The following is a 16,423-nucleotide window of genomic DNA, read 5'->3' on the forward strand; positions in this document are numbered from 1 at the left end:
TATGTGTTAGTGTTTTGCCTGCATGTATGTATATATAGCACATGTATGCCTGGTGCCAGCGAGGTCAAAAGCGTCAGATTCCTCTGGAACTGGAGCCATATCTGTTTATAGGGGCCACTGGACATCGGGAACTGACCCAGGTCCTCTGCAAGAGCAGCAAGTGCTCTTAGCTGCTGGGTCACCTCTGCAACCCTAGTTGTGGTAGCCCTCCCTCCCAATCCTGGAGCACACAGTGTGTGAGTGGCCCGGCTATCCTTGAACCTGGGATTGCCTAGGTGTTGGGATCGTAGGCAGCATGAGCCGCCATGCCTTCTTAGAACTTGCTGGATTTTCAGTCTAAATATGTGTTCATATTTATAAACTGCAGCCTCAACTTAGCACTTTTAGCAGTTACAGATCTTGCTCTGTGCTGCGAGGAAATCATTTACTCAGGACTCCTACTTCAGTTTCTTTTCTGTACCGTTGTGTGTTTCGCAAAGTTACCCATCGGTTGTAGTCTCTGTGTGATATTTTCAGCTTTTGGGTCGCAACAACTAAATTAGGCTGTGAAATCAAGTTAGTAGGTCTCCTAGTCAGCACTTGTCATTTTTCTGGCTGTCAGAGGCAAGGGACCTTGAAGGTCAAGTGGCCCAGTTCTTTTATAGTTTTTAAAAACTCCCATAGTGTGCACACATGTACACACATGGCCATCAGAGGAAAATTTGTGTGGCTGGTGCCTCAGCCATGGGGACATCTTGCCAGCCCATTAATAGAATAAATTAATTATAAAAGTCTGTGCACTGAATACAGAGAGCATCTATACATTTTGGGAAATGCATCTTTTTATCTTTAAAATACAGGATAGCCAGCCTTTTGTGCTATTGGTTAGAGGTAAAATCTGCTGAGAAATGTCAAAGCTGACAAAAAAGTTGTTTAAATGATAAGTCTATATTTCCTTTATGTTGATTTTCCTATTGTATTAGAAACACACACACACACACACCCCACCACCACCACCACCAAATCTATTTAGTATAGAATAAAGTTCAGAAGGAGGCAGGTGCGGCAGAGGGATTAACTTTCTGATACCCCAGATGCTACTCTGTCAGCATCTTGGTCTGGGGCTCCCCTATGCTATTTGTCTGATATCACAAGCAACCTCCGTGGTGACCACAGAGCCTCACTGCCTGTTTCACACCCAGCTCTTAGGCCCTCCCACTGTGTAAGTTCAGACGTCCTTGCTCTCATCTCCACACGGGGCACAATAGTGGATTAACAGGGAGGTTATTGGGACTAAAGGAAGAGGTGAGTCTGAGGGCTTGTGTGATGTCCACAGATGGACGGGCTCCAACAATGAGCCCTCAGGATAAGAAATATCAGAAAAACGTTTTCTGAAATACTAGCAAGCGTTCTTGTTGACTGTGGAGTTAGTGAACCCATACTGTTTGTTAGGGTAATGCTGTCTCTCCGACTTTCCATAGGTCATTGAGGACACCAAAGAGAAACGAACCATCATCCATCAAGCCATTAAATCTCTCTTCCCAGGACTAGAGACAAAAACAGAGGAGAGAGAGGGGAAGAGATACATTGTAGCCTACCATGCTGCTGGCAAGAAGGCTTTGGCAAGTAAGTGTGACATTGGCCTGTCTGCTACAGGGATCGGGGAGGGGCGGACCCTGCTCTTTTGCCTTACGCTTCATGCCCATGGGCCGACTTGCCATCGCATGGAGAGGGATCTGTGGGTCATGTCACTCCTGGCGGGTGGTTAGTAGTCATTTCAGATGTAAGCAAGCCTGCAGTCTGTCAGTCTGTCCGTCTAGTGGGAATTCAGCCTCGTATGTGAGTGAAGACTTACAGTGGTGCCTAAGAGACTCCCGTTCCCTCAGGAGCAGAGTGGGTGGAGGACAGTTCAAGAAGACAGTGGAAGGTTATTGTTCATTGGTGCCCCTCCTAGTCTTCACTCACATACAGAGAGCATGGAATTTTAAGGGGTTGGCCATTCACCCGAGTCCATCTCTCGTTCCCTGTTCAGTCAGCGGGAATGCACTGCCAGTCACTTGATGTTTATGTTTGCTTACGTTCTCCATGGCCATGAGGATTTCCATTTACTTACAACCCTAAGAAAAATTAGATATTTCTTTTTTTTTCCCCATCAAATCAGTACATAAGATGTCTGTGTCTGCTACATGTCTCAAGTTCTCCTGTCAGTGGTCTGTTATTTCAAAGTAGATGTGCCACAGGAAGCCCATAGGATGATGTCCTATGAGACTTGAACCCGTTAGGGCACCGTCAGCGTCCATTAAATGAATTTAAGGGATAAAGCTGTGTATGGAGACACTGTTGTTTGTAACGATGCTTCTGGTGAAGTGAAAGGACTGAAGAGAAAAGCCAGGTAGACTCCCCGGAAACAGTCAAACGGAAGTGAGAAGCTTTGAGCTACAGGGAGGAAAAGTGGAGATCTGAGGCCACTTCTCAATTGATACCAAAAAAAGGGGGGCGGGGGAAGCTGGGCATGGTGTCACGTGCCTGTCATGGGAGGCTAAGGCAGGAGGATCTGCCTGTTTGGTTCTACAACATCTAGGTCAGTGTGAAGCAGTGTCTTAGTGTCCCTCTGTCAGACAAGCTTGCAAAGAACTCACCACAAGGGGTGATTTCAGCGACTCCATTCCTGTGTTCTCAGTTCCCCCAAGGCCAGGATGTCCCTTCCAGATGGGGAGGACAAAGGTGACTTATCAACATAAGGTGTCGACATTTTTTTTCTTAATTCTCTCTTAATTCTCTCGTGGATACATCGGGGAGGCAGGTGATCAGCATTTGGCCAGCAACCACTCTGCAGAGAGGAAAGGCAAGGCCTTACTCTGCCAGTGTGGCCATGGTGATGCAGATTGCAACAGACACAAGCTGGGTCACTGTGTGTCTCTTGACCGGTTGCCTCTTTAAAAAGACCTTCATTTCTTAGGAGAGGCTGTATTTTGCGCAAGGATGAGGGAGTTCGTAGCCCAAGGTGGTCATTCTAGTTTGCACTCTTGTTTTTCTTGTCATACTGTCTCATCTTGTTCTGTTTCCGTCTGGATTTTCTGTGCTTATGTCATAGGCACCTTTTTGTTTGTTTTTGAGACAGGGTCTTACTATATAGCCCTGGCTGGCTTCAGACTCACCTTGGCTCAAACTATATAGTCTCAAACTCAGAGATCAGCATGTATCCTTTAGTCAATTTTAAGACTTGGTCATAAGTGCATTATGTGATGTGAAACACCCCCTCGCCATTTGAGTAACAGAATATTTTACTTTTCAAAGAAGCACATTGGGCCAGCATTTGCCCAGAGACCTGAACCCCTCGGGCTTGAGAGCATTTAGACAAAGGTGGGCTCAATTTGTCTTCTGTGATTTCTTCCACCTCCTCACAAAGGCTGTTGTTCCCAGGCTGAGAAAGTCATTGTGGAAGCTACATCCATCTTATCTCCCGTTCTCCTGTCCCCAGTTGAGAGTGTCTTAAAGTAAAAGTCCCCAAGGAGTCAGAGAGAAGAAGGCATCATCTATGGTCCTGAGAATGGAGCCCAGTGCTAACAACGGCTGTTCTCCTGGGCCCTGGGACATTTGGATGTAGCGGTTGTTAAAGTTTTGATTTGTTTTGGAGCTCATCCACTGCCAAGCCCTGGTGTAATCTCTGGGTTATTTGATACTTAGCAAAGTTACAGCAGTCTTTTTTGTTTTCATTTATTTATCTTGGGGTGTCATGTAACCCAGGTTGACCTCAAACTCACATGTAGTGATCTTGGACTCCTGATCTTTCCAAACCAACTTGTGCCTCTCCAGTGCTGGGGTTATAGTTGTTCACTACTATACTCAATGTAGATTTATAATATTTTTTAAAATGTTATTTGTGTTGTGTTATTTGTGTTTAAAATGTTATTTTAAAATGTTGTTTTTTTGTGTGTTGTGAATTGTGTGTTGTGAAACATAGACACGTTGACTTCTGAATCACAGTGCCCAGTATCAGAAACAACTAGCCATTAACCTAGTCCAAAAAGCAGTATTGCTTTACCTATTCAAGCATGGTAAATTTTATAAAATGACTATAACATTATACAAGCAAGTAATAGATTGATATTTGGGGGTTATATGCATCCCACTGCTTGTTTTTAGCCACAAACTTAAAAAAAGTGATCTGGGGCTGGCCATGGTAGCATATTGTATCATCTCAGCTTTCAAGAGTCAAAGGAATCGTGAGTTCATGGCTAGCCTGAGCTACATAGTCCAAAAGGGCTACTGCCTTGAAGGAGGGAAAACTTGTAGGACAAATACAAGTTCTTTATATTTTCTGAAGTAAATGATTCCCAGGCAGGGTCTCTGGACCCAGGCCTTTACCTAACTGAGGAGGGAGAGACACAGACACAGAATCTCTCTGGGACCAGCTCCACCAAAAGAAAGAATCCCAGAACTCACAGCCTGATACCCGCCCAGCGGCACCCACCCAGCAGCAGGGACGTGGGGTAAGCACGTCTACTTCCCAAGTCCGTCCTCCCCAGGCATCCCAAGCCCTGTGGCGGAGCAGACATGGGACCCACATTTAACCTACAGTGCTCCAGATGTGGCATGATGGTGACTCAGAACCATGTCCATCACTGAACAGCAGACGAAACCCCCAGTGCCTGTTTGCTTAGCGGGTGTGGCACTGGAAGGACGAGACTGGAAAAGTTTACACAGTAGGCTGAGACAGAAGGCAGCCTACGGCCAGTGCTTTTTTTTTTTTTTTTTTTTTTGGTTCTTTTTTTCGGAGCTGGGGACCGAACCCAGGGCCTTGCGCTTCCTAGGTAAGCGCTCTACCACTGAGCTAAATCCCCAGCCCCCGGCCAGTGCTTTTTAAATAAAGCGGTAAAGTAAAGAGAAAAGGGGGAGAAATATAGTAAGGAGAAGACATCGATGTGACTTGGAAGATAAGGAGCCATGAATGTATTTTATATATCAAATGCTGGGGCTAGAGAAAGGGGCAGGTGCAGACGTAAGGACAGCTGTAAAGGCGTGGGTGCAGCAGGGTACTGAGAAGCAGAAAGCTGGTGTCCTGGTGCTTTGATGAAGGTGCTTTGACCTTGAATAAGCAGAAAGAAGGTTGTACGTGCTGCCCCATCGTGTCGCCCTCCCCAGGCTTCCAGCCTCTGCCTTCCCACTCTCGGGACCTCTGGGCATGACTTCTCCCATTTCACTTGTTACCTGGTCTGGGCTGTGATGCCACACCCTCCTAAGGAAGAACCCGCCTTGTGGAAATAGGAAGCGCGACGCTGGCCTTAGAATTCTTTGCAAGTGTATTATAAATTAGAGTGCCTTAAAAATGTGTGGAACGCACCCTAACCCCATCACACTGTGAGGTCAGGTGTGCATTGATGAGTGTTCCCAGGGGCTGGCGTTCCCGTAGAGTCCAAGAGATGGAACTTTTGCTTATTCAGAATATTCCCGGTGCAGAAGCTTTCCTCTCTTATATATTGAGTATTCCAAGAGCATGAATCCTTGCATGTTACTTGCAGAGGCCACTGATTTCATGGTTTGTACTTGGATCCGCTAATAGGAGGTGCACACTTGTCACCTGTTGTCCACCAGGGAGGAAACACTTGGGTCTGTAGCCTCCCGGCTGCACTGTTTCTTGCCACTGCACTCCTCTGTGACTGCTCAGGGCCAGTGGTTACAACGTGTCGCTACACTTCACCAGCTCGCACCGTTCTTGGATTTTAGCTTTTTATTATGGACATATATGATGATAAGGACAGACCCTTGCATGCCCTGGACGTGTCTCCTAAGTCATTTCTTAAGTCGTCTAGTCTGGACATTTGAATATAGAAAACTAATGATCCCAGTGTCCAGATTTTAAAGATTTTTGCATTTCAGTGCAGGAAACTTTTAAAACACACAGCAGCATGAAACAAAACAGCAGCTTCTCGTTGCCACGATAGTCACACACAGCATTTTCAGACATCACTTGCCGTATTTATGGGAAAACAGCTATAGAAAAAGAGGCATTCAGTATCTAGACTTGAGGATTTGCTGTACCCCATGGCTGCAGACAGGACATCTTGGAGGATGGACTGACATGACCATGTGAAGAGACTGAGACAGGAAGGCTGTGCCTCCAGGGGTTTCCTCGTTGTAAAGTGTTTGCCTCTGCAGCATTCCACTGTTAAAGTCAGAGTGGCTGCTGGAGCGCAGAACTGTGAGGTGCTGTGGAAGCCTTCAGTCCGCCCTCATGTGCATGCTCACCGCTAAAGCATGCTAACAGCATTCTAAATTAAACATTGCTCTCTTGTGCTCTTTATTCTGTGCCTTCGGACAGAGGTCAGAGCTGCAGCAGGTAAGAGCGGTTGGCGTTTCCTGTAGACAGGGTGAAGCTGTGAGAAATGCACTCCAACAGCTGAAGGGGTCCTTGTAATATTTTTCCATACACGACTGTACAGAATGTTTCTATACATGACTCTCGGAGTCCTAAGAAGGAAATTGATTTTCTCGGCGTCTATACACACTGTGGTGGTTTTCTGGGGTGGGTTACTGCTTGCCTACCCTGGTTGATGGTTCCTTACATTGTAGATTAAATCACTAACCTGCCACATAGAAATGCTCTTGCTTGACAAAGCCAGATGTTCAGTTAACTTCCATACCAGGACTATCTTCTGCTCTGAAGAGAAACGATTTCTAAGTTTGGGTGAAAAGACTTGTTTAAGAACAAAGGAAAAATTTTCAGAACAAAGGAATTCTTTCTAATTGATTGTGCAAAATCCTTCTTTTTACAATTTTTCTTTCTTGGAGCTTTGTGCCCTTGGAACTAGATACACTCCTCAGCAAACAGCCCCTCTGTCGCATGGGACTCATGAACACCTGCAGTGTCTGCACACTGCAGCTGCAGCTTAGTTTTCTGAGCCCTGATCTTTTTACTCTGAGTAGTTTAAATCTAAACCTGTGCATTGTTTAAGATGTGTTTCTAGATTGTAGCATGATTGGAATCAGGCTTTCCCAAGTCATAGAGTTTTTAATAGTTTATATGACATTAACTTTTTGTTTTTGTTTTTAAGATCCAAGAAAACATTCTTGGCCAAAATCCCGGGGAAGTTACTGCCACTTTGTTCTCTACAAGGAAAACAAAGACACCATGGACGCCATCAATGTGTTGTCCAAGTATCTGCGGTTAGTGCCTTGTCCTTGTTCTTGCACAAATCAGTAAGGTAGGCGTGGGTTCTGTCCTTACGTGTGAGTTCAGGGGAAAGGAGGAATCCGATCAGCAGCGATGCTCTGGGAAGAAGAGCAGTAAACTTTTTGACCCCCACGCTCTCAGGGTGAAAGTTCTGGAAGTAAGTAATTCACATACAACTGAGAGTTACCAGCACAGTCAGGGAAAAATGATATTTGCTCAAAGGAATGAAAATAAAGTAGAGATTGTAGGTTTTGAGGGTGGGTGAGGTGCCAGAAGTTTTTGTGCATTTGTGTTTTTAGTAGAAATGAAGAGATAGCTTAGCAGTTAAGACCATTGGCTGCTTTTTCATCGGACTCAGATTAGTTCCCAGTGCCCACATCATAGCCTGTAACCATCTACAACTCCAGTTCCACGGGATCCAGCATCCTCTTCTGGTCTCCACAGACACCAGATGTGCTTGGAATACACACATAGATATGTGTGGGCAAGCACTCATACATACAAAATAGGGTTTTCCCCCTGGTTTTTCAAAGCAGGGTTTCTCTGTGTGACAGTCCTGGCTGTCCTGAACCTACTATGTAGACCGTGCTACTGGCCTTGAACTCTCAGAGATCTGTCAGCTTCTGCTTCTCCAGTGCTGGGAGTAAGGAATATATTATGCTCAGCTAAAATAATTTTTTTTAAGATTTATTTATTTATTATAGATGAGTACACTGTAGCTGTCTTCAGATGTTCCAGAAGAGGGCATCAGATCCCATTACAGATGGTTGTGAGCCACCATGTGGTTGCTGGGATTTGAACTCAGGACTTCTGGAAGAGCAGTCAGTGCTCTTAACCGCTGAGCCATCTCTCCAGCCCCTAAAATAATTTTTTTTTCTTTTTTTTTTTCCGGAGCTGGGGACCGGACCCAGGGCCTTGTGCTCTCTAGGCAAGCACTCTACCACTGAGCTAAATCCCCAACCCCAAAATAATTTCTTTTTTTAAGAAAGAAAAAGAATGTCTGTAGATACCACAACTAATCTGTATTCTGTGGAAACGTAACTGCTTAAACATGGCTATACAGGGTATGTGTTTTCCAGAACAGCTGTCACAAAATACCACGTTCCTTAGACAGCAGAAGTCAGTCATAATTTTCCCACAGTTCCAGAAGCTGCAGGTTTCAAGATCAGAGTATGTAGTTTATTTTATTTCCTTTTGGTTTTTTTTTCTTTTCTTGCTTCCTTTTGTTTTTGTTTATGTTGGTTTGCTCAGGCAGGGTCTCTAGCCCTGTCTGTCCTAGAACCCCATGTAAAGTCCACCCTAGAAGCCGTTGTAACCTGGTGATCTCCTTGTTTCCATGTTATAATAGGAGATGGTAGGAGTCAAGGCTTCTGGGAGTCTCAGGAGAGTGCAGGTCAGCCCTGAGCATCGTACCTAATTAAATAACATTCCACTTTTTATACTGGCTTCCTGAAAACAGTCTGTGTCTTCTCACCAGAGCCTCATGTCCTAGAGAATGCATGGCCCTCCTGGGGCTGTAGACAGGGGGAAATAGTTCCTCTGCGATGTACAGGTGGCACTTCTGGGAGGAGGCGAATGGAACTTCGGGTATCTTCATATCAGAAGTATGCGTGTTTTAGCTTTTGGTGTTTTTTTTTAAAATGTCGAGTTATAGATTATATTTAAGGCAATATTATAGTAACCACATTACTATAATGTCTTGAGAACTGAAGCTATAAAATGTTGAGAGTGCTACGTTACGCCTCTAGAATGTTTTCCCCCTGTACTGTCATGGTTTTATATAACTGAACAAATTGTTTCTGACTGGAAGAGTGCACCTTGTGTGTTTTTTCCTGGCTAGCCCAGTCTGAAGATGAGTTGATTCTCTGGTAGCTGCAGATGCTTTGAATCAAACCCTGCAGAGAAGGCGTCTTGTTGCTGCTTTAATTTGCATATTCATCTGTACTTTCTTCAATAAAGTTTCTCCTTATTCTCTTAATGTGTTAGTGTATGTATCTTGAGGCTTGAGTTATTGGAAATGTGCTTTGGTTGTGGTATGTGACTTCACATTGCTTTGTTTATGTCTTACCAGGGTAAAACCAAACATATTCTCCTATATGGGAACCAAAGACAAAAGGGCTATCACAGTCCAGGAGATCGCTGTTCTCAAGTAAGTGGAGCTCCCGCCCCAGCTCCTGCCCAGACTGACGGCACAGAGGCCTCAGCTCTGCTTTACCAAACTTACCACTCTCAGCTTCATCTCGTCCTCTGCCTTTTAAAATCCTGTAGACATATTTGTTTGCTATGTGTGCATGTAGACATATGTATGCACACACGGTGGCACATTCCTGGCGGTCAAGGACGACTGGAGGAAATCCATTCTCTCCTACCCTGTGGCTCCTTTGGATTGGGGTCAGGGTTGGCAGCAGATCCGTCTGCTGACCAGACAAACTGCCAGTTCAGTTTCTGCTCTTTTGTGGATACTATTTCCTACTTGGTTTTTTCACCCTGAATCTCTCTGTGTTTCCTAATCAAACAGGCCTTTTGTTTGTTTGTTTGTTTTGGTTCTTGGTTTTGGAGTTGTTTTTTTTTTTTCTCAGTAATTTAAAAAGTTGTTTGTGATATAGCCAAGAGAATAAGTATGACTTTCTCTCGTTTATTAAATGTCAACATGTATCCTTTAATATTCACGTAGGAAACAGTGAGAACTTTTGCATGTAGCACACATATAGATGGAACGATGGTCAGACAGGGCAGACAGATGAATAGAACCCTGCTGGAGCAAGCTAGAAGCTGAACTTGGGGCGTGCGTCTGAGGTCTGGCCTGGGACTTACAGTGAAGGCCAGTCAAGAGAAGTTGGCTCAGCTCAGGGATGTTGTGGTTTTCATTTAGATGAGGACGCCTCGCCTTTGCACTGTGTGCTGTCTGTGTCGGGGACTGGTCCTGTTCATTGTAAGATATTTTAACAGCCTCTCTGATCTCGGTCCTTTCTGTCCTTTCTATATGCCAACGCAACAAACCCCTGCTCCTCCTACAGTTGTGAAAATAAAACTGACTCCAGACTTGTCAAGTATGCCCTGGAGGCAGGTGGGGCAGTCAGTGTTGCCTCTGGGTGAGAACTAGGTCTTGAATACAGAAGGTGGAGGTGTTTCTTGCGGACCTTGTGGTTATCTCCAACCAGTAAAATAGCTTATAGCCATATTAGAAGGACCTGCGGCACAAAGCACATCACTGCGGGCTGAGGAGCTTTGTGGACTTGTTGCAAGAATTACAACTTCCCGTTTGCCCCTGCAGCAGCAGATGTCGACACTTGGAATCATGCAGATAGCATGACATCCATACAGGAAAGATAGACAAACTGCTAGGCCATTAGGTAAATAGATGCCTCGGAAGAGCATTAGATAAGCAAAATACCAAAAGACTCAAACACCACATCTCCCCGTCGTGTGTGCAGATGTAAACGTGTGTGTGTGTGCGTGTGTGTGTGTGTGTGTGTGTGTGTGGATGATGTCATGAGGTGGGAGGAAGAACCTCAAGAGGGAAGATGGGAGAAAAAAGAATGTAGGAATGTGTGTGGCAAAAAAGTAGAGATGGAGACTATTTTGAGAAAGCTTGGAATCTCGGCAGGAATTGGGCACACAGCGGGGTGCAAGGCATGCAAATGGCATCTATACAAGTGACTTAAGGAAGCTCACTCACTGTATGCTAAGCTAAAAGGGGGGAAATGGAAAGACAGTTCAAGTGGATTAGGACTATGGAGGGAGGAAAGGAGGAAGGGAAGGAAAGAAAGAGCAGGCAAGAAAGGAGGGTGACTGAGGAGGGAAGGAAGGTCCTTTTCTTCCTTAACCTGAGGCAGCAGCATGTTTGTCCTAGGAGCCCCTCTCCATGACGTTTCCTAGGTACTCAGGAAGATGCTGCTTTATTTGGAATGGGGGCAGAGGAGAGGCATTGCTAATCTGAGGATTAAAAACATAATAACTGGGCTGGAGAGATGGCTCAGTGATTAAGAGCACTGACTGCTCTTCCAGAGGTCCTGAGTTCAATTCCCAGCAACCACATGGTGGCTCACAACCATCTGTAATGGGATCCGATGCCTGGTGTGTCTGAAGACAGTGACAATGTATACATAAAATAAATAAATCTTAAAAAAAATAATAACTTTTAAGCAGGCACCTTTAATTGGGAGGCAGAGGCAGGCAGATCTATATAAATTCAAGGCCAGCCTGATTCACAGATCAAGTGCCAGTACAGCCAAGGATACACAAAGAAACCTTGTCTTGAAAAAAACAAAAAAATACTACTAAAATTTTTTAAGCTGAGGTACTGGACTCCTCCCAGCCAGCAGGGGTCAGGCTCAATCAGGCATTGCTCTCGGAGACCCTGTTTTCACCTCCCTGTTGACTTTGTCAGTAACCACAATCTACTCTAACTGCTGGCCTTTAGAAAGCACATGAGGAACTGTACGAGACTTCTAGCTGCTGGCCTCTTGAGAGCACTTTACACTTACCTCAAGGAACTGGGTTACACCCTGGGTTTTCCTCCTGGAGCCATGCAATGGGTGAATTGGTCTTTCCTGTGAGAACTGGTGAGCAGGGCAAACCTATTCTTCCAACAGGGATTTTAATCATTGCCGGGGTGATCAGTCCTGGGATAAGCAACATTTCTTTCCAGCTTCTTGCAGCTCTAATCTACTTCATAATTTCAACTCTAATCAAGTTTGTAATCTCAAGCTGCCTGATTCAGAGTGATTCGCTGCTTTTCCTGCCCCCTCCTATCTGAGCTCGGGCCAGCATTTCTTGGGCTCTTTTACTAAAACCTTCTGTTGTCAGCCCTTACTGCTGAAAAGCAAGTAAATGAATTTAGAGCCACAAGGGCTTGCTCTGCGCTCTGCAGAGGTGGTGACCAGTGTCATCAGCCTTCGCCTTTAACAACTGAATACAGCTCTGGGCGTTCGTACAGATGCAGAGATAGTTGTCCACTGTGTGCTGGGGAAGAGGATGTTGTTCAGCTGTAAAAAAGAGGGAGATATCTTACAGCACAAGCTTAAGATTGTTGCACTGTTGGGCGTGTTGGCACAAGCCAATAATTCTATAGAGTGAAGCAGGAAAATAGCAAATTTGAAGCCAGCCTATGTTGCACAGGGTGACCCTGACATTTAAAAACAGTAAAAAAAAAAATTACACTAAGTAGTCAGGCATTTTTTAAAAAAATCATTATTTGATTTCTTTTCCATTTACATGAAATGTCCAAAGTGGTGACATCTATACACAAAAAGGTACATTAACCACGGAGGCTGCCGGGCAGGTTGGAGGCCGTGGATCCAGTGCTGCCTGGGTGGGAATTCTCTCTCAGGTGCTGGGGACACGCTGCACACACTGAGCACTCAAACAGCCAAGATGCTGAGTTTTATGTTTTTAGAAAAAGACAAGGCTGGGCGCTCACCTTTAAACACACGCACTCTCAGGAGGCAGAGGCAGGCAGATCTCTGTGACACCAGCCTGACCCACAGAGCCTACATAGTGAATTCCAGACCAGCACGGCGGCATAGTGAGACCCTGTCTTAAAAAGAAAGAAAGAGAAGAAAAAGACAGCCATCAGACTCTTTTCCTGGCACTAGTAAGAAGCTATCTTCTGGTTTTGCTTATTTTTTTTTTAAGGATGGATTTATTTATGTATTTACTTATTTACTTATTTATTATATGAGTACACTGTCGCTGTCTTCAGACACACCAGAAGAGGGCATCAGATCCTATTACAGATGGTTGTGAGCCACTGTGTAGTTACTGGGAATTGAACTCAGGATCTCTGGAAGAACAGTCAGTTCTCTTAACCACTGAGCCACCTCTCCAGCCCTGCTTTTGCTTGTTTTTATTGCATTTATTTTATTTTATTTTATTTTATTTTACTTTATTTCTGTCCCTGCTCTGAAGCACTGTTCCTTTTTCCGGCAGAGTCCCTGACTTCAGGGCTCCATCAGGCCGCACTCTGTTCATGCTGACCCTCTGCTTCTGTGGTCCTTTGCGACTTTCAGCATTCTCCCTCCACACCAGGATCCAAGGGCCTGCTGCACCCCTGCTCCAGCTTGTCCCTGTTTGTGTGCGGCCCTACCTCTTCACACACGATAGGGGAACTGGACTGGGTGTTCAGGTTTCACCCGTTGCCTGACTTGGGTGGCTTCTTCCTACCTTTTCTATCAGTTAATGGAGCAGCAACTATCTTTTTAACCTAAGGCTGGGTACCCAACAGTGACCAAAAGCGGGCAAGGGAGATGAAGCGGTGAGGAGCTTGGTCAGTCTGCTTTCTCACATAGATGATTTTTTAAAAAGATGTGTGTTATTTGTGTGTGTATGAGTGGTTTGCTAGTTTCTGTGTAAGTGCACTGTGTGCCTCCCTGGTGCCCATGGAAGTCAGCAGAGGGGTCAAATCTTCTGGAACTGAAGATACAGATGGTTGTGAGCCACTGTGTGGGTGCTGAGAATCAAACCTGGGTCTCCTGCAAGAGCAGCCAGTGCTCTAACTGCTGAGCCACATCTCCAGCCCTGGAAAGGTGAATTCTAAAGTGCACATACCTCCTTTTCTTTTTTATTTACTTTGGCCAAGGAGTAGAGCAAAGTGGCCCCATCAGCTTCCCCCATGTGTTGAAACAGGAGAGGCCTGTGGAACCGGTCTGTGAACTGTGTGGGGGCGGAGCCACACCCCGGACTGCCAAGGCCCTGTGTTCATAGACGTACATATGCAAGTATACACACACGTACACACATACAGCATAAATGTGCGCATATACGTACAGACATAAATATACTAGAAACCACTGGCAGACGCAAGCCGGGCTCACCCCCTTCACAGAGTAGCTATGACTTCAAAGGAAACATGAGCAGGGGAAAGATTAAAGCCGTGCTCTTGGGCACCGTGGTGTATTGGTTGTATTGCTTCCAATAATTGAGAATTGGGAACAACTAGACCACGATACAAATTAGAGAGTCTTAAAGACAGCTAATAGGTAAATGAAGTGGGTTCTTGGAGCCTAGATGGACCAAAGGACTCCTATTGGGGTTACTCCACAGATAGGAAGCCTTGAGGTGGTGGTGTCAAGAGACTGGCCTGGGGCTGAACCCAGGGGCAAGCACCTTTTATCTGTAGTTTGAGGCTTGGGTTGTTTGTTTGTCGTTAGGCAGGGTTAGGCAGGGTTAGGCAGGGTCTCACTTGTAACTTTGGCTGACCTGGGAATGACCTGGGGCTAAGCAGGATGGCCTCTTTACAGCCCTTACAGGGGCTCTTGGCTTTGCTTTTTGTTTTGTTTTGTTCTAGATTTATCTTATTTTATGTGTGAGTATTCTGCCTGTGTGTGCACCCTGTGCACAGGCTTGGTGCCTGTGGAAATCAGGAGAGGACGTTGGATCTGGAACTGGAGTTCCGCGTGGGTGCTGGGATTCAAACTCAGGTCCTGTAAGAGCAGCAAGCGCTCTGATCCGCTGAGCTATCTCTTCAGCCTCAGTGTGGCGTTTTGTTTTGTTTTTGTTTTTTTAAATAAAAATATAAAGTTTAACATTTTCAAAATTTTTATATATCAAGAACATGAGGGCTGGAGAGATGGCTCAGTGATTAAGAGCACTGACTGCTCTTCCAGAGGTCCTGAGTTCAATTCCCAGCAATCACATGGTGGCTCTCAACCATCTGTGATGGGATCTGATGCCCTCTTCTGGTGTGTCTGAAGACAGCTGCAGTGTACTTATATATAATAAATGAATAAATCTTTAAAAAAAAAAAAGAACATGAAGCCCTCTGGAATAAACATCTTTTGATATTTATATATTTACATATTTGTTATGGTAATATTAATCTTATTTCAAAACTCTCCAGGCCAGGAGGCTGCAGACAAAGTCCAGCAGTAAAGTGCGTGTGCTGCTCTTACAGAGGACCTGAGTTGGTTCCCAGCACCCACACTGGGCGATGTGTGGCCTCCTGTAACTCTGGCTCTAGGGGTATCCAATGACTGACCTCCAGTGGTACCTGTACTCATCCACATATCCGCACGCACACACGCATGATTACAACTAAAGAAAGAACCGTGAGTGGGGAGGGTTGTGGGATAAAGAAAGAACAAAGACTTTTCAGTGTGCTGTTTGCTTTTCTGCATAGATTTCCTGTCAAGGAAGACAGAAGACTTTTTAATGAGACATTCTAACTGCATGGGAAACACTTGTGTAAAATACCAGGGTACAGGGTTGTGTGAGTCTAGCTATACACATCTTCAGTGTGCTTTTAAAAGATAGGAAACAGAGATCTTGTGCTTTTTCGGGGATGAACCGATGGCGTTTCTTTTTCTCTGTGTTTCCAAGGTTGTTTTGTGGTTAAGGGTTTTCAGTGTTTTTCTTACTGGTCCTACTATGGCGAATCTTAAACGTGAGACCATTCTGTAGGTGATGTGGAGTGCTGTCTGCCAGCTTTGCCACCTCCTGCCCACAGAGAATAGGCACCGCCACGTCTCTCACTTCAGTGTTCTCCTTGGTGTTCAAGTCCCACCGTTCCAACTCTGCTACAGGAATAACTCAGTGGGAAAGGAACACTGCGGCTCCTGCTAGCCCCCTTGCCATCACAGCCCTAGCGTGCCCTCGTCTTCTGTGGAACTCATGTCCTTCCTCTGCTCCTCTTTTCTTTAAAGAATAAGTGCACAAAGGCTTGCCCACCTGAATAAGTGCCTGATGAACTTTAAGTTAGGCAATTTCAGCTATCAGAAAACCCCTCTGAAGTTAGGAGAGCTTCAAGGAAACCACTTCACTGTCGTTCTCAGGTAAAGTACCACAGTGGGAGTGTGCAGAACTGGGGCTGGGGGGCTGGGGTGGGAGAGTGTGTGTGTGTGTGTGTGTGTGTGTGTGTGTGTGTGTGTGTGTAGGGGCGGGGGGGCGGCTGCAGAGCCGGGACTGGGGTGGGTAGGGGTTGGGGTGGGAGTCGGGTGCAGAGCCGGATTGACAGCAGGGCTCCAGGAGTCTGCATATGTGTCGATTGGGTACGGGGTGCCTGGGTCAGAAGAGCAAGGCCTATAGGCGTGAGGATCAAATACTGTGTAGTATTTTCCCTGATAAACGGTCTTTGTCCCTCCCTGCAAAGCTTCCCTAGCCTTCAGAGCTCTGTGTCCTTCGGACTCAGGTTGAAAGATAGAGAGCCTGTGATCGGGTTTGTGTGAGGTGCCTAGAGTGGACACAGTCATAGAAAGCTTAGAGCTGGCTCTGGGAGAGTTATTTGTTGCTCTAAGTTTCAGTTTGGGATCAGGCACAGCTGCACATACGTGT

General features: G+C 45.5%; 1 protein-coding gene across 5 annotated transcripts in view; it reads left to right on the forward strand.

Moving 5' to 3' along the window:
* Pus7 (pseudouridine synthase 7) overlaps positions 1-16,423 on the forward strand; it is a 41,944-nt gene that overhangs the window by 12,280 nt on the left and 13,241 nt on the right. For 2 of the 5 annotated variants that reach the window (XR_015685354.1, XM_087656372.1), the window contains exons 5-9: positions 1,461-1,605; positions 6,302-6,319; positions 7,035-7,146; positions 9,225-9,302; positions 15,796-15,924. Coding sequence is in view for 3 of the 5 variants with exons in the window: in XM_087656372.1 (XP_087512498.1) it covers positions 1,461-1,605; positions 6,302-6,319; positions 7,035-7,146; positions 9,225-9,302; positions 15,796-15,924 (482 nt within the window). In the remaining 2 variants the exon portion in view is untranslated. 5 annotated transcript variants of the gene reach the window in all.

Source organism: Rattus norvegicus, chromosome 4 (genome assembly GCF_021556685.1).
Source record: "Rattus norvegicus strain SHRSP/BbbUtx chromosome 4, alternate assembly SHRSP_T2T, whole genome shotgun sequence".
Lineage (NCBI taxonomy): Eukaryota > Metazoa > Chordata > Mammalia > Rodentia > Muridae > Rattus > Rattus norvegicus.